Source organism: Podarcis raffonei, chromosome 14 (genome assembly GCF_027172205.1).
Source record: "Podarcis raffonei isolate rPodRaf1 chromosome 14, rPodRaf1.pri, whole genome shotgun sequence".
Classification (NCBI taxonomy): domain Eukaryota; kingdom Metazoa; phylum Chordata; class Lepidosauria; order Squamata; family Lacertidae; genus Podarcis; species Podarcis raffonei.
In genome coordinates, this window is record NC_070615.1 from 14,646,485 (window position 1) to 14,673,661 (window position 27,177).

The window sequence follows — 27,177 nt, forward strand, 5'->3', positions numbered from 1 at the left end:
GTGTGTGTGTGTGTGTGTGTACCTCTTCCTTCCGTCACTGTTGCTGGTACTACCCTTGTTGGGCAACCTATCGTAGTCATCTTTGTTTCCTGTTGCATTGAAAATATTAATAGAGTCCCTAATTTACTCAAGAGAAGGATGCTAGACATCAAAGGTATTCTTGAAGAGAAGCAGGGGAGCAGCAGTTAGGCAGGGAGTCATCATTTCCTAATAACTTGCTGACGTGCAATCTACCATGGCTGGCAGATAAGGGAGGGTATAAAAAGGGATGGAGAGCGGATGGGCATCAGTTGAGAAAAGGCAGAGGTGTCTGCAACCCACTTATCCACTCACACCGCAACTCAGTTTGGGAGAAGAGATTCCTTAAGAAAGCAGAATCATGGACCAAGAGGAATACAGACAGAGAGGTGAGTAAATGGATGAAGTCTTGCTGGAATTCCCACCGGGTTATAATAGTACTTTATAAACTCAAATGGTGCTTACGTTGCTGTTGTTGATTATGTTTACTGTTATTGTTTTGTCACATTATTATTATTATTATTATTATTATTATTATTATTATTATTATTATTTTTCATGTGACTTAGGTTGGTTGAGTCCATTAATTTCAGTGGTCTCCTCTTAGCAGAACATTGGATGCAATCCATTATGATTTCTAGAACATGCTCGGATTTTTATTGTACTTTTTTTTTTTTACATTGTGTATCATTTTATGATTTTGACAAAAATGCTATGAAAACATTATCTATCCATTCATCCATCTGCATCTATCTGTCTAATTATACATACATACATACCTACATACCTACATACATACATACATACATACATACTATAAAATAAAGAAAGGTGAAACAACATCTGCTATTCCTAATAAGAAAAAGTGCTCCATTCAGTCAGACAACCAGTACACAACATGTGGTGAAGTGCTGTGGGACGGGTCCACTCAGAAGCAAGTCCCAGTGAGTTCCACAGGGCTTACGGATAAATGTGCAGAGGACTGCAGCCTTGGACTCCAACTCCCATCAGCCCCAGCCAACATTGGCAATGGTCAGGGACAATGGGACCTGAAGTTCAGTAACATATGGAAGACCACCAGTTCCTCATCCCTCCTTTACAAGGTTATCTCATGTATGTTTCTTCGGAAGCACCACTGCGTTAAACCAATTTAATTCCCCCACCCCATATAATTTTTATTAAGTCTCCAACTATATTTCAGAGCACTTCTCATCATATACCCTTTTTTTTTACATGTAAAGTTTCTTCTTGCCTTCCCTCACCCCTCCTTTCCTGATGTTTGTTTTTTTACTCTTTTTTACCAGTTGTTTTATAACACACATATTTTTATTATCTAAACCCCACTAGCATCAAATCTTTCAGTAATCCACTGCTCATTTTTCAAATCCTGCTTGTGACTTCATATATTGGTGATAATTTGATAGATATTCCACTAGCGATTTCCAATCCTACTTAAACACTTTATTGTTATGTCCTCTTATTAATTTGGCAGTCAGTTTCGCCGTTTCAGCATATTCCATCAGTTTCACAAGCCATTCCTCCTTAATTGGCAAGCCTTTCGTTCAATCAATTTTATTGATAGATAAAGACACGTAAGATGGCAATGCAATCCTCAGGAGTAAACTTACACCCTAGTAAGCAGGTGTAAGGATCGCAGGCTTAAACCCTTCTTGGTTCATGGCTTCTAGAACAGCGCTGTGAGAGCTCTGGCTCCATCAAAAACCGCGAAGTTGACATCAGGCGACATCAAAAGAAATCTCCGTTTGCGGCGATTAATTGGTAGTGGCTGATTCACCCATACAAGTCGTTGTTTTGATACCGTAGTGGTGAGCATGTAAGGGTGAACTGACCCTGAAATCGATAGGAAAAGCTGTCTCAAGAGTTCACAACTCCTCCTTCTTCTAGGAAAAGAGATGGTGGACTACATTTGCCAGTACCTGACCAGCCTTAGGGAGAGACGGGTGTCTCCTGATGTGCAGCCCGGTTACATGAGAGACCAGCTACCAGACAGTGCACCTTTCGAGCCAGAAAGCTGGGACAACATCTTTAAAGACATTGAGAAGATCATCATGCCTGGGGTAAGGTCTGTTAGGATATTTCCGTTCCACCTTAAAAGGGAGCAGGATGTTTGTGTCACAGCCTGCGTATTTCCTGTCTCACAGGATGTTTCTGTTGTGGACAACAGATGCACAGCAGGAGAGCATATTTACAGTTTATTCAGCGTTGGTCAGAACAAAGAACCATGACCTTTCCTCTTGTTGCCGGAGCAGACCGAAGCAGACGGTCATGGTTTCTTTGTTCTGACCAGTGCTGAATAAACTGTAAATATGCTCTCCTGCTGTGCATCTTTTGCTGTGTGAATTCTGCTGATCGAGTGTGCACAAGTCCAAGAATGTGGCAATGTTTTCTTGAGGCTTCGTGTCGCTATTGCTGATACTGCGTGACTACGGGAGATCGATGGAACGTCCGGCAGCCGGCTTGGGGGCTCAGATGGACTTTGTCTCCCTGGCAGTATCCCAACAAGGACTTCTAGTGAGATGCAACAGCAGTTGTGGCCTGCTTTCATCCCCTACACAAGTCCTTCCTTGAGACCCAATTCTAAGGACCTGTTTGGAAGGGCAAACGGGGCATCTCTCCCCTTTCATAAGAACTTGCATGAAAGCATCCTCCTAATTTTTGTCACAGGCTCGTATAAGTTCAGCACAAACAGTTGGGCCTGGGCAGCATTTAATAATAATAAAATAATAATAATAATAATTTATTATTTATACCCCACCCATCTGGCTGAGTTTCCCCAGCCATTCTGGGCAGCTCCCAATCGATCGAGTGTTAAAAGCAATACAGCATTAAATATGGAAAACTTTCCTAAACAGGGCTGCCTTCAGATGTCTTTTAAAAATAGGATAGCTGCTTATTCCCTTAATATCTGATGGGAGGGCGTTCCACAGGGCAGGCGCCACTACCAAGAAGGCCCTCTGCCTGGTTCCCTGTAGCTTTGCTTCTCGCAGGGAGGGAACCGCCGGAAGGCCCTCGGTGCTGGACCTCAGTGATGGAGGTGGAGGTGGAGATGCTCCTTCAGGTATACAGGACCGAGGCCATTTAGGGCTTTAAAGGTCAGCACCAACACTTTGAATTGTGCTCGGAAACGTACTGGGAGCCAATGCAGATCTCTCAGGACCGGTGTTATGTGGTCCCAGCGGCCGCTCCCAGTCATCAGTCTAGCTGCCGCATTCTGGATTAATTGCAGTTTCCAGGTCACCTTCAAAGGTACAGCGCATTGCAGTAGTCCAAGCGGGAGATAACTAGAGCATGCACTACTCTGGCGAGACAGTCTTTAATTGATTGCCTGATTTCATGATAATGTGTTATACATTTGATGTTAGCCGCTCTGAGCCTGGTTTTGGCTGGGGAGGGCAGGGTATAAATAATAATAATAATAATAATAATAATAATAATAATAATAATAATCTGCCCTGGGCCAAGGGTTGCAGGGCGGGGTGCCTGCACCTGCTGCCGGCCAATGTGGCTGGCAACCCGGCTGCTTCGCCAACCTTCCTGCCCACCTGATAAGACTCGCCATCTCCTCCCTTCCTAGAGCAAGCCAGGGAGGGAGGAAGTGGAGGACCTCTGAAGCAGCGACAAAAGAAAAAAATAAAATGTAAAGCAGAGGAGATCTAAACTACCAGATCCAAAGCAGCAGCAACAAAAAGTAATTGTGGGTCGGGGAAAGGAGAGGATATCATCATCCTTGCCATAAAGAGGAGACAGAGGCTCAAAATATGATTCCTCCTGGCCACACACCCCCTAGAGCATGGGTAGGCAAACTAAGGCCAGGGGGCCGGATCCGGCCCAATCGCCTTCTAAATCCGGCCCACGGATGGTCCTGGAATCTGTGTTTTTACATGAGTAGAATGTGTCCTTTTATTTAAAATGCAACTCTGGGTTATTTGTGGGGCCTGCCTGATTTTTACATGAGTAGAATGTGTCCTTTTATTTAAAATGCAACTCTGGGTTATTTGTGGGGCATAGGAATTCGTTCACCCCCCCCAATATAGTCTGGCCCCCCACAAGGTCTGAGGGACAGTGGACCGGCCCCCTGCTGAAAAAGTTTGCTGACCCCAGCCTTAGAGATTTCCCTGCCTATGTGCTTTCAGCTGCTTTTTCTTGAATGAAGATCTTTATGGGCTTCTGCATTTCTGATGCTACTGGAGTCTCCATAGTTTATATTATAGCTTACTGTTCTCACTGAACTGTATGCTGATCGTGTTTACTATTATGGTTGGTTTGGGGCTCGCACTTTTATGAGGTACTTTAGTTTTAAATTTGTATCACAATGTGAGTGTAGGTTCTTTAAATGCCCGGTTTTCAGAGGGACAGGGCTGGAAGTTCTCTAAATGAAGTCTAACCTGGGTTACAAATTTAGCGGAGGTTCTTGAGTAAACGGGGCCTTCTCTTCAGTGGCTCCCCATTTGTGGAATGCTCTCCCCATGGAGATTTGTCTGGCGCTTTCATTATGCACCTTTAGGTGCCAGGCAAAAACATTCCTCTACAACCAGGCCTTTCACAGGTTGACATCCGATGTCCTTTTAAATAAATTGTGGGAGGAGGGATTATTGGTTCTTATATTTACTATGTATTTTGTGGCTTTTATGTAGTGAACCACCCTGAGATCTGTGGATGAAGGGTGGTATACAAATTAAATTATCACCACCACCACCATCATCATCATCATCATCATCATCATCATCTAATAATCTGTCAGACTCTGGCATTTGCAATATGGAGATAATGCTGTCCTACCTTGCTGGGTTTTTTTTGGTAAGGTACATGAAGCATTTGGAACATTTGAAAAGTGTGATATCAGTACTCAGTAGTTATTATTTTTGTGATGATGATAGTAGTAGCTGCAAAATTAACAAATGCATTTGTTATAATGCCAAGGTTGCAGATTCGGTGAGCTGCATATTCCTGCTGACATACGATAAATAATGAATATAAACAAGAAGAAAACTGTACTGTGATGGCTTTCTTCTTTGAAATTCTGTATCGCTTCCTCTTTATGGATGGGTTTCCATTTCCTCTTAAGAAGCATGTTTCATTGAGATAAATGGGTTTGCTTTAGTGAGACATTTATCTACCAGTCCCACATTCTTCTATTTCCTTTGACATTAATAAAAAAATGCACAGATGCTTCCATCAGATCTGAGATGCGCTCGGCGAGGATTGCAGTCCTCCCCCCTTTGCGGTCTAACAACCTGGGGTAGTTAAAGATCTTGTGCCTTTAATTCCGGGGTAGACAACTTCCCCTATCACCTGCCAAACTCTGCATTTCCCACAGGGGAACAATCTGCATGACTGTGGTGGGTGGAGCCACAGCCCAAAGTGGGCAGGGCCAAAGCCAAAGTGGGTGGAGTTTGCAAAGTAGACAGGGAGCTTTGAAAAGCAGCCAAGAGCGACATGGAACGAAGCTGTAGGTTTCACACGAATCCTTTTAACTGTGCAGAAGATAGAACATCACTAGAAACAACAGAGAGGGCATTTGCAGGTGTGGCCCTCTGCTTTAGACCCTCCAAGTGTCCCTATTTTCCAGGGACAGTCCTGGATTTACAGAAGCCGTCCTGGTTTCTGATTTGATCCCGGAATGTCCTCATGTATCTTTATATTTCTGGGAAGCTGCCTAGAGTGTCTAGGGCTGCCCAGTTAGTTGGCCGGGTATAAATACAGTGGTACCTCGGGTTAAGAACTTAATTTGTTCCAGAGGTCCGTTCTTTACCTGAAACCGTTCTTAACCTGAGGCACACTTTCACTAATGGGGCATCCCACTGCCGCTCTGCCGCCGCCGCACAATTTCCGTTCTCATTTTAAGTTCTTAACCTGAGGTACTACTTCTGGGTTAGCAGAGTTTGTAACCCAAAGTGTTTGTAACCTGAGGTGTGTGTAACCCGAGGTACCACTGTAGTAAAATTAATAGGATGTCCCTTCAGGCATATCTGTCAACATTTGCCTTTTTTTAAAGGGAAATTCCCTTATTCCGAATAGGAATCCTCGCAAGAAAAGGGAAAAGTTGACAGCTATGCCTTCAGGATATACTTAAAGGAGCGTCTCCACCCCCATCGTTCAGCCCAGACGCTGAGTTCCAGCTCCGAGGGCCTTCTGGCGGTTCCCTCACTGAGAGAAGTGAGGTTACAGGCAGTGGCATCGCAAGGGGGTGGGGGCAGTGTGCACCAGGTGCCATGTCTTGGGGGGGGGTGACAAGAAGGGTGCTCGCCCCACTGCCCCTGGGCGTGGCGGCATGAGCAGCCATCGCGCTGCCGCAGCTGCATGTGGAAGATCCTCCGTTTGTGGCTACAGCGGCGAGCAGAGGATCCCGCCACCGTCCGTACAGCATTCGAGCAGCACTGGCAGCAAACTGCTACATACAACGCATGCGCAGTGTCGCACACATGTGCTGTACATAGTGACGCCGCACATGCACCCTACGTCGCAATGCCATTCATGTGTCGTACGTAGTGGCGCAACGCGTGCGCAGCCGGTGGTTTGCCTTGCCCCGGGTCTCGGTTAGCCTTCGTTCGCCCCTGGTTACAAGGAACCAAGCAGAGGAGGGGCTTCTCAGTGGTGGCACCTGCCCTGTGGAACGCCCTCCCACCAGATGTCCAGGAAATAAATAACTATCTGACTTTTAGAAGACGTCTGAAGGCAGCCCTGTTTAGGGAAGTTTTTAATGTTTGATGTTTTATCTCTTGATGATGATGATGTTGATGATGATGGGAGCCACCCAGAGTGGCTGGGGAAACCCAGACATATGGGCGGGGTATAAATAATAATAATATATTATTATTATTATTATTATTATTATTATTATTATTATTATTATTTTCATGTGAGAAATGTTGGAGGGCAAGTTAAGGTAACCTTTTATTCCTTTTCACTCGTTTTCTGCAGTAATCAACCCTTTTTCGCCCTCTCATTAGCTTCCTGACTCTTGTTTTTAACCCAGGTTGTCCATTGGCAGAGTCCACACATGCACGCCTACTTTCCGGCTCTCACCTCCTGGCCTTCACTCCTGGGCGACATGCTGGCAGATGCCATTAATTGCTTGGGATTTACCTGGGTAAATGACACCGTTTTTCTTGGGAGTTTTCATGCTGAATTGATGCTGCTCAACAAAATCATGGTTGTCGACTGCTGAAAGACTTTGTACCTGATTAACCTTTTAAATATACATTTATTATATCAACATTTGTTATGTTTAACTACCTATGTACATGGCTGGTATTATAATATCATTGTCTCTCTGAGATATTGGCTGATTGATATTCTACAGCAGTGGTTCCCAATTAGCTAATTACTGAAGACCCCCTATTTATCAAAAGCCAAGTCACGGACCCCCTACTGTTAAAATTTTTGATAACTCTATGGTAGTTACTTCTGCAAAGCAATTTTTTGAACAAAATGTGGAGTAGCCCCTAATAAGCAAAAGATTTTAGGTATACAGCCGTACCTTGGATCCCAAATGCTTTGGTACTCAGACATTTTGGCTCCCGAACACCAGAAACATAAAAGCGAGTGTTCCGGTTTGTGAAAGTTCTTTGGAACCCGAATGTCCGATGGCGCTTCCCCGGCTTCTGGTTGGCTGCATGAGCTTCTTGCAGCCAATCAGAAGCCGCACTTTGGTTTCCAAAGTCAAATAGACTTTCAGAATGGATTCTGTTTGACTTCCAAGGTACGACACTAGCGCTGAGCGATATCTGGTTTTTGATATCGTGATATATCAGCAGTGAAATACTGCAAATTGGAGATCAGGCGTGGGGACGAGGGAAGGAGCAGCCGCAGAGATCGGATGGGTGGGGGGAGGAGAGGAAGCGAAGTCACTTCCACCACATGGTTTGAATGGGAAGGGAAGGGATAGGGACAGTGCATCAAGCCACTGTCAGTGGGGGCAGCCAGCGAAAATGCATGTCCACTGTGGCTTCTTCTTCTTTCCTGCTGACTGAGCAAAGTTGCTCCACCTCGGGGCCAGGGGAAGGTAGCGATCAGCCGTCCTGGTCTCCCTCAGTGCGAGGGAAGGCAGCTCAGATCAGCAGTGTTATCGGCTAAGACCATTGTGCAACATCGGCAAAAGGGATGTGGGTGGCGCCGTGGGTGGCACTGTCCCTTGCTGATCAGAAGGTTGGCAGTTCGAATACCCGCAACAGGGTGAGCTCCCGTTGCTCTGTCCCAGCTCCTGCCAACCTAGCAGTTTGAAAGCACGTAGATAAATAGGTACCACTGTGGCGGGAAGGTAAATGGCATTTCCATGCACTCTGGCTTCCATCTTGGTGTCTCGTTGCACCAGAAGCGGTTTACTTTAGTCCTGCTGGCCACATGACCCGGAAAGCTGTCTGCGGACAAACGCCGGCTCCCTCAGCCTGAAAGTGAGATAAGCGCCGCTACCCCATAGTCATCTGCGACTGGACTTAGCTGTCTGGGGTCCTTTACCTCTATGTTTTTATCCTGCATTTTATTCTGTGAACCACCCTGAGATCTTATTATGAAGGGAGGTATATGAATCTAAATAATGATAATAATGATAATAATTATTATAATTATTATAATAATGATAGTAATAATAATAATATTGTGGGAGTTGGATATTGAAAGAAGAGTTTGTGCTACAATGTTAGAAAATTATTTCTCAACATAAAAGGTAAAGGTAAAGGTACCCCTGCCCGTACGGGCCAGTCTTGACAGACTCTAGGGTTGTGCGCTCATCTCACTCTATAGGCCGGGAGCCAGCGCTGTCCGCAGACACTTCCGGGTCACGTGGCCAGCGTGATGAAGCTACCCTGGCGAGGCAGAGCCGCACACGGAAACGCCGTTCACCTTCCCGCTAGTAAGCGGTCCCTATTTATCTACTTGCACCCCGGGGGTGCTTTCGAACTGCTAGGTTGGCAGGCGCTGGGACCGAGCAACGGGAGCGCACCCCGCCGCGGGGATTCGAACCGCCGACCATGCGATCGGCAAGTCCTAGGAGCTGAGGTTTTACCCACAGCGCCACCCGCGTCCCCATTTCTCAACATGACCCTGCTCAAAATCAATCAATTCAGTTCCATTTTTGTTACTCCCATTCCTTATTCCTAAATCACCTCTAAGTAAAATCATATTAAATTAATTTATTTCCCCAAATTACTATCCTCCTCAACCCAGGCCATCCCTCTAATACAAGTCCTCCTAAATTCATTACCTATGCAGAAGCAGTTTGGGAAAAAGATTCAGGGTCACTTTCTAACTGGGCTGAACACAAGTAGCATTTCTGCCACTTACTGGCCGCTCCCCCCCCCCCCCAATTAAAGCCAGCCTTCAGTGACACTTGTTACTTATGGAAAATCTTATTAAAAACATATTATTATTATTATTAAAGCGCTTATTTGCTTAGGCAAAACAGCTTCTTACAGATTTACTCTACCATACTAGTACATGATGTTAACACCAGAGGGCAGTCATGCAAAGTGTTTTAACAGAATACTTCTGTAAGATAGGGTTGGGGAAGAAATCCAGTAGTTTTCATTTTAACGCAATCTTATCTAATTTGATATGCAAACAGAAAGGCCCTGATGTTTTTTATATTATTATTGAGTTATAATGCAAATACATACAAATCAAAACTTTTAAACGTGAAAGGAAGAAAAAAAGGTTACAAAGTACAAAAGAAGAAAAGAAAAAGAGAAAAGAAAAAAAATAGAAAGAAAAGCAGAAATCTAAATAAATTACATAAACTAATACAATTAAATCTTAATGAAGATAAGAAAAAATCATAGATGGATGTTTTAAAATTTGCACTTCTCCAAATGTGACAATGCAATTTTCCACCTAAACAAAACACATACAAAATCACAAATATGCAAAAAAACCCCACAACCCATCATATTAAGGGAAATTGCTTTGCAGAAATATGCATGTGAGGAAAACTTGCATACAAAGATGTGCATGCCAGGAGAATTTGCACTAAAATGATGATGAGTTTTCACAGGGATTTCAAACAAACCACAAACTGCTGTGGGAATGTTAAGGGCTGAACTTAAGAGTTGAGAAATGAGAAGCTGAAACTGAGAGATTCAAGCATCCCTACTCACGAGGAGGCTGCAGGTCTAGCAGCTTCCCATTCCCTACACAATGCATATTCGTTCATCGGTAGGCTTTGACCCAGTAAAAAGAGATCCTTTTCCTCATCCAGTAGCTGTTTCACACTTGCAGGCATCCAGCCCAGCTTGCACGGAACTGGAAATGAACGTGATGGACTGGTTGGCTCAAATGTTAGGTCTCCCAAATTTCTTCCTGCATCATCATCCGGACAGCAGGGGCGGAGGTATCCTGCAGGTAAGTAGCTCAGGAGGGCTGTGTGTTTTCTTTGGTTTTAGTCTGAACACGCTCACAACTTTTAGTGCAAGAGATGGGGAACCAGGGGAACTCCAAAACTCCCATCAGCCACAGCTAGCATGACCAATGGTCAGTGCTGATGCGAGTTCATCAACATCTGGAGGGCCACCATTTCCCTGCTCTTTTTTTTTTAAGCCTACGGCATCCAGTATTCCACAGCGGTCTCCCATCCAAGTACTAACCAGGCCTGACCCTGCTTAGCTTCTGAGATCAGACAAGATCGAGCATGTTAAGGGTAGTATGTGTCAGGAGCTCGGCCTACACTCGAGTAGGACCCTGGTAGAGACACATGCCCAACTGGCATGTTCTCTTCCTCCTGATCGTTCGGGAGCTTCAAAAGCTTTCTTCTGCCTGAACATCACAACGACCGATGCCAACCAACACCGGCACACTTAGGGATCCACAGAGTTTGCGCAACTTGCGTAACAGACCTCAGCATTTTGGCTAATCTACTTTATTTACATATAAACACACACGGAGTGCTGCAACATGGCTCCCTCTCTCTCTAGCATCAGACAGCAAAGAGAAAGAACAAAGGGCAATAGTCCCACTTCACGGAACACAATAACACAAACATCCTGTCTCCGTCACTTCCCACTCTGTGGAGTCGAAACTTATACCGTCATGTGATAGACAACAGTCCCATGACTGCAGTAATGGAGCAGGAATTCTAACAGTATGGCCATAGACATCATTTCCCTATTCTTGTTGTACCGTCTTGTCTGGACATGTCAAAATTGATTTACATCCTTCTACTGGGGAATAGTTTGTGACACGCCTCAAACAAAAACGAAGCATTATTATATATTTATTTGGTTTTTCAGATTAAAGTTTTACAGTCACATATCCAACATACAACATAGAAAAAAGATTCCAAAGAATCTCTTGGGCTTCCCTCCTCCTCTTTGTGGGTCCTATTGTTAGTCATTTCCTCCTGCATCTTTTATAATAATCCAAATATTTTACCTCTCCATTGTGTCCAAAATTCACCATTAAACTGCAACTGTTATTCCAATCCTACTAATGATTTCAACTGTTTACAATGGTTTTTAAGATAAATTATAAATTCCCCCATTCCTTATTAAAATTTTGGTCTTCCTGATTTCTGATTCTTCCGGTCATTTTAGCCATTTCGGCATAATCAATCAACTTGTTTGGCCATTCTTATTTGGTAGGGACTTTATCTTCTTTCCACACAGCCGTGGTCGCATACATAAATAGTCTTTTCTAAAAAGAAGCATTATTATAAATGAGAGAGATTAATATCATTTCTTAGAGCAAACAGTAGGTGTCACCATTGGCCTACGATGAAATGATTCATAGATTGCAACCTGCAGTGGGGACAAAATGTTTTTTTTTTAATGATATTTTATTATGTTTTAACAAGAAAAAAGGTTACAGAATCAACAAAAAAAAAATAAACACCAGAAAAATACAAAAACCAAAAATTCAACACAAAAAACAAGAAAAAAATAAAAATAAAAATCCCTCCTTTCAATTTCTACCATTCTTTTACTTATTTTCCTGACTTCCTCTCACCTCCCTCTTTGTATTCCACTTAAAAAATTTATTCAGCAAATTCATACCCTCTTATCTTACCCTTAATTATGTATTCCCCATATAATATTACTTCATCTTTTCATTTATAATCAAACCATTCTTGCAAATTCTTATTTCGCCTTATTACTCAAGCCACTTCATTTTTGCATTAATTTCATTAATTTTATCTTTTAACCTTTCTGCTAAAGCCAATTACTTCCTTTCCAACATCTCTTAAAATTTCATTAGTGTTACACTAATTCCATAAATATAGGTTCATTACAAAAAACATTTCTCATTCTAAGTTTATCCAACGTCCTTTTTCCTGGTTCCGGGTAATGTCAGTCCTTATATCCTCCTCAGTCAGGTGTCCTAATATCTGAGGCTCTCAGGTCAGTTCCAAGCCCCTTCTGCAGGTTTTCTTGTTTCTGTTTATAGTTGCATACCTCCTTGTTCCCTGTTGGGTTCTTTCGCATTTTCTTCTCTTTCTCTTTGGGGAGCCAATCACCAGGGAGTTCCGTACAGTAGTATTCTTTTTTTCCTTTTATCCAATTGTCCCATTCCCCGGTGTTGCACTCCCCAGTGTTTAGTTTGTAATCCCAAAAGTAATTGTTCCGAAAAAGATCTTCCACTTGTATCACAGTCCCACCAGAGATAGGAATTTCCTTAAATCCAAAATTCAGCCAGTGTCCTCCAAGTTCCATCTCCCAGTGTTGCAACTTTTGGTCAAGTCTCTGTGTCTTTTGAGTTGCATTCACAACCTCTTCCATCTTTCTCTGCCCTTGCACTTGCCCTGTTGAACCAGTTTCCTGGGTATATTGTTGTACAGTTTCTATAACTGCATTTCCCATTGGCAACTCTTTGCTGACTGCAGCTGTTATATAGTCCATCTTTTGATTCATCAAGGACACTTTCTCATCCAGCTGTCGCAGCACATCATGTATTTTGTCCAGGGCAGATAAAACTTCCTCTCTAATCATTTCTGTCAAGGTCAGGAAGCTGGTCCCACGGTCTGATTTTCCCAGTCACTATGTTCTCTTTATAAATTGAAACAGACACACTGGTAGACTTCCTCTAGGGGGTGTAGTTACTTTTTGACATCCATTTTTAAAATGTATCCAACAAGGAAGAAAGAAAAAGTTACTTTCGGTTTTCAAATATTTTGTTTCCTTTTAATATAAAACAAAGAGGCAGAAAGCAGCGTTGGAATTATTTTTCCCCTTTTCCAATTCTATCTGACAGTTTTTCTATATTCAAATTGCAAACATCACCGACAGTTTCTTTCCTGTCATTCCGTCCCTAGGCTAAGGACAATGGAGACTTGTTTTTTTTTTTTAATAAAGATATTTATTAAGTTTCCAATTATACAAACAAAAAGAAAAAAAAGCAAAAAAGTTTAAAAACACATACAGTTCACAATACTTAATTTTCAATGACATATTTCCCTGACCTCCTCATACCTCCCCTTCTTGTATTCCAATTCAAATTATTTACTCAGCAAATCCTTATCTCAAAACACTGCAGCTGGAAACCCCTTGATTTCAATCCAACATCATTCAACATTCTTTAATTTTACAATATTTCTGTAAATAGTCCTTAAATTTCTTCCAGTCTTCTTCCGCCGACTCTTCTCCCTGGTCACGGATTCTGCCAGTCATTTCTGCCAATCCCATACAGTCGATCATCTTCATCTGCCATTCTTCCAGAGTGGGTAAATCTTGCATCTTCCAATACTTTGCAATAAGTATTCTTGCTGCTGTTGTAGCATACATAAAGAAAATTCTATCCTTTTTTAACACCAACTGGCCGACCATGCCCAAGAGAAAGGCCTCTGGTTTCTTCAAGATGGTATATTTAAATACCTTTTTCAATTCATTATATATCATTTCCCAGAAAGCCTTAATCTTAGGGCACGTCCACCAAAGGTGAAAGAATGTACCTTCAGTTTCCTTACATTTTCAACATTTATTATCGGGCAGATGATAGATTTTCGCAAGCTTGACTGGGGTCATGTACCACCTTTCTTAACTCACTCTCTGCAGGATTAGGAAAGTCCTACTCACGGGTTGTTGTTTAAAATCCGAATTGTCACAGAAAAAAGGACAGCGCTCTCCGACATCAGCTGTGCAGCTTCGCTCCGCAGAAGTAGCGATTGACTCTCAGCACCGCGCCAACCCCCGTCTCACTCCGGAGCCCTTTGTGGGGTTCCTTTGCCAAACGGGGGGGGGGGGTGCAAACGGTGCCCGCCGAGTCCCACGGCCGCAGGCTTCTTCCGCCTGCGGTTTTCAAAGGGTCCCCGCTTCGCTGCAGTGGTAGGACCCGATTTCTGCGGAGCTGTCTCCCTCTGAATCAGAGGGAATCCGCCATTGTCGGAGGTGCCGCCTCCGGAAGTCCGCAGTGGGGACAAAATGAATTAGCAGTTTGTAGATTAAAACAGCAAGGTACAGTTTTCTAGCGGAAGGAGCCCGTAGCTCAGAGACACAGCACAGGCTCTGCATGTGGAAAGCCACAGGTTCAATCCCTGATAATTCCCAGTTAAAAAAAGGAGATGGCTAGGATGTAGATGGCAAGAAAAACCTCAGCCAGCTGCTATTCAGAAAGCTTTAGCTGAGCTAAATAGCCTGACCTGTATCACTTCCAGACAGAGGCGAACCTAGGCTCCCTTGCACCCAGGGCCAGATTTAGGTTGGATGAGACCCTAAGCTACTGAAGGTAATGGGGCCCCAGCTGTCCTTTGTCAACAACAAATTGCCGCTGTTTCTTGTGTTGAATATATGCTGTATGGTAATTTATGTACCTAATAGGTAACTAAAGCCATTTGCGCTTGTTGCCATGCAACCAGTCCATGCAGAATGTAGGCAAACCAGTGATATTTTAGGGAGCAGGCTAGCAGGCCAGGCCCGTTATGTACATCATAGGAGCCTACACAACACAAAATACTGTTGCTGTAAAGGTAAAGGGATCCCTGACCATTAGGTCCAGTCGTGGCCGACTCTGGGGTTGTGGCGCTCATTTCACTTTATTGGCCGAGGGAGCCGATGTACAACTTCCGGGTCATGTGGCCAGCATGACTAAGCCGCTTCTGGCGAACCAGAGCAGCTCACGGAAATGCCATTTACCTTCCCACCGGAGCGGTACCTATTTATCTACTTGCACTTTGATGAGCTTTTGAACTGCTAGGTTGGCAGGAGCAGGGACCGAGCAACGGGAGCTCACCCCCTCGCGGGGATTCGAACCGCCGAATCGCCTAGGCTCTGTGGGTTAACCCACAGCTCCACCCACATCCCAGTTGCTGTATGTAGGTTTTATTTTATTTGTTTTTTTATCTTATATTTTGGAAATGTACATCCAGGTTTTTTTCCTTAAAATTTTTTTGGGCCCCCCCAAGGGAGTGTGGCCCTAAGCTATAGCTTGTTTAGCTTATACGTAAATCTGACACTGCTTGCACCCTTGGCAAGGAGCTCTGCTGAAGCACCCAGAGGAGACTCTATGCTTCACCCAGCCACCCAGAGCAGAGGAGGAGTCGCCCAGGGAGCATGAAGCGGGGGGGGGGGGGGCGGCTCCTAGCCTCTAACATTTCTCTGGTGAAAATAGGGACGTCCTATTCAATAACAGGGATGCAGGTGGCACTGTGGGTTAAACCACAGAGCCTAGGACTTGCCGATCAGAAGGTCGGCAGTTCGAATCCCCACGACGGGGTGAGCTCCCATTGCTCGGTCCCTGCTCCTTCCAACCTAGCAGTTCGAAAGCACGTCAAAGTGCAAGTAGATAAATAGGTACCGCTCCAGCGGGAAGGTAAATGGCATTTCCGTGCGCTGCTCTGGTTCGCCAGAAGCGGCTTAGTCATACTGGTCACATGACCCGGAAGCTGTATGCCGGCTCCCTCGGCCAATAAAGCGAGATGAGCGCCGCAACCCCAGAGTCGGCCACGACTGGACCTAATGGTCAGGGGTCCCTTTACCTTTTATTCAATAATAACTAGACAGGTGATAAATGATCTGCTTTGGCCTCTGGCCCCAGTGGCCATTGCCATGTGCCTTGGGAAGGCTACCCAGAAGCAGGGGCAGAGGAAGGGGGGTGCAGTGGGGCAGGTCGCCCCGGGTGTCACCACTGAGGGGGGGTGACAAAATGCTGGGCGGCACCCACCGCGGGGCCTGCAGCTCACCTGAGCCACGCGTTTCTCCTGGGAGTGACGTGGTGGCTTGGGTGCTTGCAGGCTCCGCGCTGCCCCAAACGGTCCGCTCACCGCCTCCCCCACAGCTGTAGGGTGGCTGAGTGGGAGGAGGCAGGCAGACTCCTTAGAGGCCCCACGGAGTGTCCTGCCGCAGCTTGCCCCGCTCTGCAGGCGGCTGGCCCCACCCTTGGGCATGGGGCACACGTGCTGCTCCGGGCTTTCAATCAGCTTACCGGTACTTCGCCCAGAAGTCAATATGACCCTCAGGCTGAAAAAGGTTCCCCACCTCTGAGGTCGAGCAATTGTTATTCAACACTTTTGCAGTGCATTTCCCCGTCGAAACTTGAGTTAATGGGGCGAAGGTGCCAAATCCACTTTAATTGCATAGATTGAATATACCAGTTTGCGATTGAATCGCACCCATAAAATAGTGACAGTCTAGAAGGGACCTGGGTATATAAGAGAGCTTCTTATATACCTGTGTGTGTTTGTGATATAGGTTGCTGTTAATAATAAAGAGGGTTTGTTTCTTTGTTTCTTTCTGCAGAGCACAGTTAGTGAATCAACCTTGGTTGCTCTGTTGGCTGCAAGGAAGAATAGAATTCTGGAAATGAAGGAGTCTGAGCCAGGTGCAGACGATTCTGCTCTGAACTCTCGTCTCATTGCTTATGCCTCAGATCAGGTAAATGAGAAAGTGTGTCTGCATGTATATGAGTTAGGCCCCACCTGGGCTATACATTTTAAACAGTCATGGTGTCCTCCCAAACATCCTGGGAACTGTAGTTTGTTAAGGGTGCTGAGAGCTGTTGACCCCAGTTCTAGGCACCACAGTTTAAGAAGGATATTGGTAATATGTGCAGAAGATGACCAAAATGATAAATGGTCTAGAAACCAAGCCTTATGAGGAATGGTTGAAGGAGTTGGGTATAATTAGCCTGGATAAAAGGAATTTTTTATGTTATGATAGCCACCTTCAAATATGTACAGCGCTGCTACACAGAAGATGGAGCAAAATTGTTTTCTGCTACTCCAGAGGGTAGGACTCGAAGCAGTGGGCAGTCATTCTGATTTGTTTGCAAGGAGGTTAAATCACCTTGCATCCATGCCTTAACCCACATGTTCCTCATCATTAAAAAGTCTGATCTGTAGCTGAAGTGGGTTTTATTGTGCATGACTTCCCGATCAACTCTGATCGTGCAAAATGAATTTAGCTGTTTGGATGCCACTCAAAATTATCAACAGTCTGGAAGTGCCCCGTGTTTTTGATGAAGGCCTGCGTGTATAGGGGTGTCAGTTTTGGAAAAAGAAGGATGCATAAAGGTAAAGGTAAAGGACCCCTGACAGTTAAGCCCAGTCATGAACGACTCTGGGGTTGCGGTGCTCATCTCGCTGTATAGGCCGAGGGAGCCAACGTTTGTCCACAGACAGTTTTTCCGGGTCATGTGGCGAGCATGACTAAGCCACTTCTGGCGAAACCAGAGCAGCGCATGGAAACGCCGTTTACCTTCCTGCTGGGGTGGTACCTATTTATCTACTTGCACTTTTTGGTGTGCTTTCAAACTGCTAGGTTGGCAGGAGCTGGGACCGAACAACACCTATCCTTTAAGATATATGGGCTGAATATATGCACCGAGGACAAATCTGCTCAGGCCTTCAGCCAAACTTAATTGTAATTGTATTGACTAAATCTTATTGTAGTATGGGCTCCTCTTGAACAACATTACCAGCACTTCAGTCCCTGGAATCTCCTTGCTTGTCTTCTCAGGCTCACTCCTCAGTAGAAAAGGCAGGTTTAATTTCTCTTGTGAAGATGAGATTTCTTCCTGTGGATGAAAATTTTTCCTTGAGAGGAGAAACCTTGAAAAAAGCCATTGAAGAAGACAGAAGCCGTGGCCTGGTGCCCATCTTTGTAAGTTTTGTTTTCTATATACTTGGAAGGCTACTGGCTTTGATGGTTCTCCTGTACTTCCTTGGTTGAAGTATTGCTTCTAAGTGCCAGTTTCTGGAAAGGAGAGTGCTCTTGTGCTTGGTTTCTGCAGGAGGTTTTCCCAGAGGCATCTGGGAATAAGATATTGGACCAGATAGATATTGGACCAGATAGATATTGAACCAGAATAAGATACTGGACCAGATAGATAGACAGATAGACAGACAGACAGATAGATAGATAGATAGATAGATAGACAGACAGACAGACAGACAGACAGACAGACAGACAGACAGACAGACAGACCGCTAGAACAGCAACTTCTTTAAGGAGCATAAAACTATGGTTGAAGAAAGACAGGTGACACTTGCTTTTCAGAGCTGAATGTTGTGGAAGCCCTGACGTTGTTTAGAACATATCCAGCCATTCTTTCCATCTCTGGTTAAAACAAGTTGTGCAGGCTTTTCTAACACTTGCAAAACCTGTTTTCTCAGCAGCTGCCATGGGTCACCCCATGAGCAATGATGTTTCCTCCTTATTGCCTTCAACTCCCTGAAAACTGATGGCCGACTTGTCTCCATCCTGCGAGCGGACATTTTGTTGACCAATAAATTCGTGTCTCTGGTGTTTTTGGATGTTCTGTTGTGCTTTCTTGACAGCTCCCTGTTTTTGTCTAGGTTTGTGCAACTCTCGGAACAACTGGAGTCTGTGCTTTTGACAGCCTTTCGGAGCTGGGACCTGTATGTAAGTAGTCTCAATACTTCTCAAAAGAGACCGTTATAACAAGTTTTAGATGGTGACCAACCCTTACCTCAAGCAAATATCTAATTCTAGATTTTATGGCAACGCAACAGCTTGCGCAAGTGTCAGCTATTGCACAGAAATTAACTGTTGCGCAACAAGCTTTCGCTAGTGCAATTGTTGCATTAGATCTCGTTGTTGTGCAGCCTTTAAATTTGGTCATCTGCAGGTGCAAGGGCAGACAGAGAACATTCAGTACATCTCTAGACTTTCTCAAACATCACCTTTAATTGCTCTGTAGGTTCTAAAGAGGGACTCTGGCTTCATGTTGATGCCGCCTATGCTGGGACAGCGTTTCTCTGCCCAGAATTCAGAACATTTTTGACTGGAATAGAATATGCAGATTCTTTTACCTTCAACCCTTCCAAATGGATGATGGTTCACTTCGACTGCACAGCATTCTGGTGAGTGTGAGGCTCAAAGCTTGCACACACGTGAAATTCTAAGTCTCTGCAATTCCACCCCAATGACCAATTATTCCCTCCTGGTCCCCATTTGTATAGGATCAAGGATAAAAACAAGCTGCAGCAAACCTTCAGTGTTAATCCCATCTACCTCAGACATCCCAACACGGGGTCAGCCACGGACTTCATGGTGAGTAAACTGAATGCAAAAGGGGGCTGTTGTAGACCAGACACCAGATTTCTGTGTTTCTTTGCAAAATAGCAGTAGGGGGCTTGATTCTCTCCTCCTTTATCTTTTCTCCCATGAGAAATCCCCCAAAATTAATTACCTCCTTAGGCAAAACATACATCATCGCCATCAGTATTAACCTTAAGGTCCATAAATAGCAACACCCTAGAGGTCCCGGGCCCTAAGGGAGTTAGATTAGCCTCAACCAGAGCCAGGGCCTTCTCAACACTGGCTCCAGCCTGGTGGAACACTCTGCGGGATCTGATTTCTTTCCGCAGGGCCTGTAAGACAGAGTTGTTCCGCCTGGCCTTTGGCTTAGAATCAGTTTGATTCCCTCCCCCTCTTTCTTTTTCCTTTCTCCTCCAGTGAAGAGGCTGCATCCTAATGTTTAAATGCTGTATTTTAATCTTGTTTTTTAAATTGTATTTTAATCAACTTGTTTTTATTATTGGTTGTTAGCCACTCTGAGCCCGGTCATGGCTGGGGAGGGCGGGGTATAAATAAAATTTAGTAGTAGTAGTAGTTCTTACATATTAGTCTTCTTCTTTGGTGATCCCTCGTAGCCGAGTAAGATTGGCTTCCATGAACACAGTCTTAACAGTAAGTCCGTAAGTGGCTGTGGAAGCCAATTCTGGATCCACACGTCCTTCCACAGTGGGGACATAGGGTTCTGGGCGGGAGTTGATCACGGTGAGAGTTTGCCAAACGTGCATTCCTCTTAGCTCATTTCTCCCTTTCGTCCTGAGTTTGAGCATCTTCAAAGCCCATAACACCTTTGGTAAAGGCTGTTCTCCAACTGGAGCCAGTGTTTCCCAGTTGTCAGTGTTTATACTACTTTTTTTTTTTTTTTTTGCTTTGAAAGAGTCTTTAAACCTCTTTTGTTGACCACCAGCATTATGCTTTCCATTTTAAAGTTCGGAATAGAGTAGTTGCTTTGGAAGACATATTAGTCTCACATTAGTCTTATATATGTCACATATTAGTATGTGACATATGACTCCCATCAAATTATCCTGGGAATTGTCATTTGTTAAGGGTGCTGAGAGTGGGTGGCGCTGTGGGTTAAACCACAGAGCCTAGGGCTTGCTGATCAGAAGGTCGGCCGTTCGAATCCCCACGACGGGGTGAGCTCTCGTTGCTCGGTCCCTGCTCCTGCCAATCTAGCAGTTTGAAAGCATGTCAAAGTGCAAGTAGATAAATAGGTACCACTCCGGCGGGAAGGTAAACAGCGTTTCCATGTGCTGCTCTGGTTCACCAGAAGCGGCTTAGTCATGCTGGCCACATGACCCGGAAGCTGTACGCCGGCTCCCTCGGCCAATAAAGCGAGATGAGCGCTGCAACCCCAGAGTCGGCCACGACTGGACCTAATGGTCAGGGGTCCCTTTACCTTTACTTAAGGGTTCTGAGAGTTGTTAGGAGACGCTTATTCCCCTCAGAGAGTTCCACTCTTGGGAAGAGGTATTGATTGTTGAACTGCTCTGAGCACTGCACCTCTGGGAGGGGGATAGGGGGTCTTCTAACAAAAACCCTTAATAAACCACAGTTCCTAGATTGTTTTTTGGGGATGGAGAAGCCATGACTGTTTAAAATGGTATCCTAGTGCTTGAAACGCGTAGCGCATATGGGAACTTGGTTTTTGAAACAAGATAGACTGGGTTCAAATGTGTTTGAAGGGCATGCTCTGTGGCTAGGAAGGCCTTTGCCCTAATACAATTCTCCAGTTACTCAGTCATGAGGGGGATATTTACTTATTTGCCTGATTTATATAGATTTATAAAAAAATTGTACACCACCCTTCATCTCTAGATCTCAGAAGGAGGCACCACTTTTTATTTGTTCTTTGTTTACCAGGCGGATAGTAGGAGAGATTCCTGTGCCCGGTCTCTGTTTAATTCTAACTCATATGAGGCCTTGTGGGCATCTGGTCTTTGTTTGGATGGATGCACACAAAATGCAGACCGTGGCAGATGGGAACTATAGTCCAAAACAGCTGGAGGGCAACAGGTTTGGGAAGGCTGCAGGAGTGTATTGTGATTCGAGGACCCGATCCCCGCTTGGGGAATGAAGACACGTGGACACAGTATATTAGGTTAATGGGCAAGAAAAGACCACAACTTCATTGATTACAGCATGTGAGAAGGTATTGGCTTAGGCATTGGACCACGGATAATTTGACTCCACCCACTCAGAGAGGGGTGAGTCTGCTGAGGGGTTAATCACCAATAGGGGGAGCCTGTTGATGCAAATACAACTATAAGCTCTCCCCTGATGTCACCGAGGGTCGTGCCATGGCTCCCCGCCACACAGGGCATCGGACATGATCCACGACCTCCGGATTCCTTTAACGGAATACCCAAAAAGGAAGGGGTAGGCGATGGCCACACCTTGCCCTTCCATACACCAACAACACATTCCAATGCCTAACCGCCAAATACCAAGAAAGTTGTGACGATTGCTACAAGGTAGGCGAAAAAAACCAAGAGGCCGGTGCCAATTTGCCAATTGGAAAAAACTCCTACCAGGCCCCCTGGGCAACCAGAGCGACCAGCCATGGGTCCATAGCAAGGCCAAGAGAGAAGCTACGCCCTAGAGGGAGTGGTGGGTGGGTGACTCGCGGTAGATCGGGAGCGAATGGCGGGGAGAACTGGCGCGGCCCTGGGGGGTGGGGCGTGGCGCGCCAGCGAAGGTGAGGGCAGGGGGCCAAACGCCCCCTGCGTGACACAGGAATTGTCTCTCGGTCACAACCCCTCCCCTTTGGAAGGAGGAGAGGCTTTATCGGAAACGCAGACAGATGCACGAGCTTTCTCTGTTGCCAAGGTACAGTTGCTCCCCATCAATAAGCAGAATGAGATTGCAGATATGTGGCTTTCGTGCCCTTGGCAGGTTTCGACATCCAACCCTTCTCCACCTTTTTCTCCTAGCTGACCTCTGACTGTTGTTTGATTTGCAGCACTGGCAAATCCCACTGAGCCGAAGGTTTCGTTCTCTGAAGCTCTGGTTTGTGATCCGCTCGTTTGGTGTGAAGAAGCTTCAAGACCACGTCAGACATGTAGGTGAACTGGAGGTGTACATGTGTGACTGGGCAAGGGTGAATCTGTCAATTTTGGTTTCTAATTTCCCCCACTCAGTTCTAATGAAAATCCATTGCGTGTCGAGACCCCGCAGCCACCCCCTCGTTGGAAATAACTCACACAAGGACACAGATATTAGGTTTATGTTATTGGGCAAATTTTGGCCACAACTTTATTGAATTACAGAATGTGAGTGGTATTGGCTTAGCCATTGATTGGACCTGACTATATCTGACTCCTGCCCATTGTGCAGGAAGTCCAGTAAGGGTAAGCCACTGGTAGGGGGAGCCCTGTCGATGCAAACCAACTCAAGCTCCCCCTGGTGTTCCCGTCGGGGTCTTGTCAAGGCCCTAGCCCCCCAGCTGGGCTTCAGACTAGATCAACACCCCTGGGTTCCTTTAATGGAATACCCTTAAGCATGGAGGGGCAGGTGATGGCCACACCTCCCCTCCCCCCCCAAGGTCAAACAATGCCTAGCCGCCACAAGAGCCCAAAGGCTCGCTGCCGATTGGCTGGCGGGGCTCTGACATGGCCGGGATCCCCCAGACAACGGGGCACAAAGTCCCCCGCCCCCGGTGGGGAGTGGGTGGCCACGGGGTCCACCGCAACTAGGAAGTGGAGCGGATTTGGCAGTTTTGGATGAATTTCTTCTAACAATATATCCAGCTGGGATAGCTCAGTTGGTAGAGCATGAGACTCTTAATCTCAGGGTTGTAGGTTTGAGCCCCACATTGGGCAAAAGATTCCTGCGTTGCAGGGGGTTGGACTAGATGACCCTTGTGATCCCTTCCAGCTCTACAACTCTGTGATTCTATATACATCTTTGTTGGCAATTTTGTGTAATATGCAGAACTTTGGCTAATGAGTCGGATAGGAAAGCAAGCTTGCTAGCCAGCAGCCAGGCACAGTTTTTAAGTGCCAATGGTGAGTAGGTACCCCAAAGTTTCTCCAGCCTTTCTGTATGTTAAAATGTTAATTACTTAAAGCTTTGAGGGTGGTCAGAGATGTCTCATTGGTTCTGGGCAAGATTATGTTTTCATTTTAATTCTGCATCCTATGACTTTTGCACTGCTCTTGGAAATGATAATTGCTTATGCTAAAATAAGAGGACAAAATGGTGATCTTTTTTATAGAAGAATGGAGGCCGTTGGTGGATTATACCTATCAAACTATAATTCTCATATGAAATCACGTGCAGGATTTGAGATAGGAGCAATGGAAGAATGTAGAAAATGGATTTTGCAGGCTTAAAAAATAAATGAAGATGCGTGTTAATGCAGATATTAAGGGGTAATTTAAAAAATCAAGGAAGGAGGGGCAGGAAGTCAAGAAGAAAATGTGTAAAAAATAAACAAATGAATACCTAAGGTTGGAGTTATGTAATAATTTGGAAGATTTAATAAAAATCATTGTAAAACAATAATTGCTTATGCTTTTTTGGAAACTGTAGGGCACCGAGATGGCCAAATATTTTGAGTCACTGGTTAGAAGTGACCCCCTGTTTGAAATCCCTGCTAAGAGACACCTTGGACTGGTTGTGTTTCGTTTAAAGGTAAGAGCAAAAGTTCCCCCTCTAGAGTTTAAAACAACCCACTTCACCCCCCCAAAAAACAGCTATGAAGAAGGAACGTAGGAGAGAATGAATCACTGTGAGCATCTCTAGTATACATCAGATCTCCAATGAAAGGCTGAAGGGGGGTGGAATATAGCCAGGCCATTAACAAGGCTGCTTCATATCCCTCAGTGCAGATACAGTCTAAGTTACTGGCTCTTTCCACATCCTAGTTGCTATGGGTGAGGGAGAAAAATCCCCTAATTTATCCACTTCAAGTATAACTTTATAAACTTCTGTCATGCATACACACCCTCCACCAAGTCATCTTTTAATAGGAAAAAGCATAAGTTCACAGACCTGACTTCACTGGTGTTGGTCCAGATTCCTGGGTTAATCAAAATCTATGATGGGAATTGGTGTATTCAGTTGCATGGCCTCTCTCTTTGGTGCTGACCTTTAAAGCCCTCAACGGTCTCGGCCCAGTATACCTGAAGGAGCATCTCCACCCCCATCATTCAGCCCAGACACTGAGGTCCAGCACCAAGGACCTTCTGGCGTTCCCTCCCTGCGAGAAGTGAGGTTACAGGGAACCAGGCAGAGGGCCTTCTCAGTGGTGGCACCCTCCCTGTGGAACGCCCTCCCATCAGATGTCAAGGAAATAAACAACTATTTGACTTTTAGAAGACATCTGAAGGCAGCCCTGTTTGGGGAAGTTTTTAATGTTTGATGGTTTATCGTGTTTTTAATATTCTGTTAGGAGCTGCCCAGAGTGACTGGGGAAACCCAGCCAGTTGGTCAGGGTATAAATAATAAATTATGATTATACTATTACTTTGAAAACAATTTGTACACGGATTATCACAAAATCTTTTGAAAACAGGGCCCTAACTGGATGACAGAAAAGGTCTTAAAAGATCTGAACAAATCGGGGAAGCTCTTTGTTATTCCGGCAACGGTTCATGACAAGTTCATCATTCGGTTCACTGTGACATCTCAGTTTACAACCCGAGAAGACATTCGACGAGACTGGGCCCTCATCCAACAGGCTGCGGTGCAAGTCTTAAACATGCATCATACGCCCAAACCTGCCGCCATCTCAGAGGAAGGGGTCCAAGTTCCCAAGGTGATAACCAGCCCCATTTCAAAATCAATAGGCGCTGCTCCCTTTTTTGACTCGGAGGAAGAAGAAAGCAAAAGGTCCTCATGTAAAATAACTGTGCAGCCTCGAAGAGGCTCTCTGAGCCCTTCTCCGTGGTTGTTCGGTGACAATGTCGCTGTGCCTGAGGATCCTCATTTAGACGACTGCTTTGCAGAAGGCAGCCTGAGCCCCACCAACCACAAAGTGCCCTCGTTCTCTGTTCAAAGCAAGAAGAAGACCGCTCGCTCTCTCAGTGTGCCAACAGCTGGCTTCTGGGAATCGAGCCACCCAAAGGCCGTGGGCTTGGAGGTCCCTGGGAAGAGTGGACCTTGCACCAGCGAGAAACTCCTTTCCCAATTGCCCAGAGAGATACTGATGCTCAAGAAAAGCGCCCTGAAGAAACACCTGAAATTTTACAGCGTGCCCAGTTTTCCCGAATGCACGATTCAGTGTGGGCTCCAGCTGCCGTGCTGCCCTCTACAGGCCACCGTGTAGTCAGTCCTCCAACCTCAACGGCTGTCCCTCTCCTCGAGGCAGCGAGAACCAAAGCCTGCTTATTCTCATGCAACGCAATAATCTATGGCCCTCTCTAATAATATATAAAATAATTATATTAGTTACAGAAGACTCTGTGCTATTTTTTTTTAAAAGCCTGTATATTTAATAAGTTTAAAAGAGAAATAAAACTATTTAGCATTGTGCCTGGCGTTTCATGTTTCATTCCAGATTCTCCGCTTCCATATGGAATTTTTGCATTGTGGGTTTGTAAGCTATCAAACAAAAGGGGGTTAGCAACTAGAGGCCATTAGTTCAAAACTGCCCCCTTGAGAATTGGTGTGGGTTTTTTGGTACAATCTTTTTTATTCAGTTTTACACTACGCATTTAAATTCAAACATTAGACATCAGCATCAGCATTTAGGATTTCCTGAATCCTTAGACTCCTCTCTACCCTTCCATGGTTTCCATATTCAACCTTTTTCGATTGCATCACATATCTATTTTTCTTAAAGAATCCATTTTTACCTTAGTTTTTAGCACATTACAAACGTTACTCAAATCCTGCCAAAGTTTTTAGTTGTTTACAGTGTCAACAGATGTCATTTTCCTCATGGTATTTTCAGGACAGGAAATGCTGAACATGTAGGATTTCTGTCTTTTTGATGCACAAAACCCTTTGCTAGGATGAAAAGTTGTCAACAGTCCTCAGCTGTCAGGGAACTGCCATCGGAGAAACAGGAGGTGAAAGGGCTCACAGAGGCTGAGAGAGACTTATCAGCTGAGGAGGGAACCAGCAGGGGGAGAGGAAGAGCTCCAAGGGAAAGTGAATCGGAGGGAGGGCTCAGAGATACTTCCAGCGAAAACAGTGGGAAGGTTTCAGGACCTCCCATAGGGACACCCACTCCTCGCCGGAAACTGTCACGCCGAGAGTCCAGAAGACGCGTTTCCGTTAAGGAACTTTTATGCTGGAAGAAGTTCCGTAAACGCCCACTGTCTGATTCTACAAGCGACTGACGGAGCCATGCTTAAGGAGCTCCGTCACAGACAGAGGTTTGTGGACTTAGCCAAACTCTGAGGGACTAGGAACTTCACGCACAAGCAGCTCATCATCCCATCACATCAGCCTTTTTTAGTTTCAGAGGAAGGAATAGCACCAACAAATGTTGGAATGAGAAATGCTGTCAAGGAAACCATGTTCTTCTTTCTGCTGGAAAAACACCACAAGCCAACAGCCAGAAATAAGTCATACTTGAAACTCGTGGGATCTGTTTTGCAAAACGGTAATTTATGGAAAAAATATTTTACACATGTTAGTACATCACTGCTGAGTTAGGCGCATCTACTTTATAGAACAAGGATATCCTGAAATGTGAGGACATTGTCGCAATGATTGGGCAATCTAGAAA

The 27,177-nt window shown here is 45.0% G+C and overlaps 2 protein-coding genes across 2 annotated transcripts in view; one reads left to right on the forward strand and one right to left on the reverse strand.

Moving 5' to 3' along the window:
- SLC27A2 (solute carrier family 27 member 2) overlaps window positions 1-27,177 on the reverse strand; it is a 69,174-nt gene that overhangs the window by 6,855 nt on the left and 35,142 nt on the right. The gene's annotated exons all lie outside the window — the stretch shown is intronic.
- On the forward strand, window positions 187-25,910 carry HDC (histidine decarboxylase). Its single transcript, XM_053365116.1, has 12 exons — window positions 187-407; window positions 1,924-2,096; window positions 7,016-7,129; window positions 10,252-10,374; window positions 16,695-16,829; window positions 17,913-18,056; window positions 18,752-18,818; window positions 19,117-19,279; window positions 19,379-19,469; window positions 22,459-22,557; window positions 24,030-24,131; window positions 25,015-25,910. Exons 1-12 carry the CDS (start codon window positions 380-382, stop codon window positions 25,765-25,767), a joined length of 1,992 nt encoding a protein of 663 aa, XP_053221091.1. The 5' UTR covers window positions 187-379; the 3' UTR covers window positions 25,768-25,910.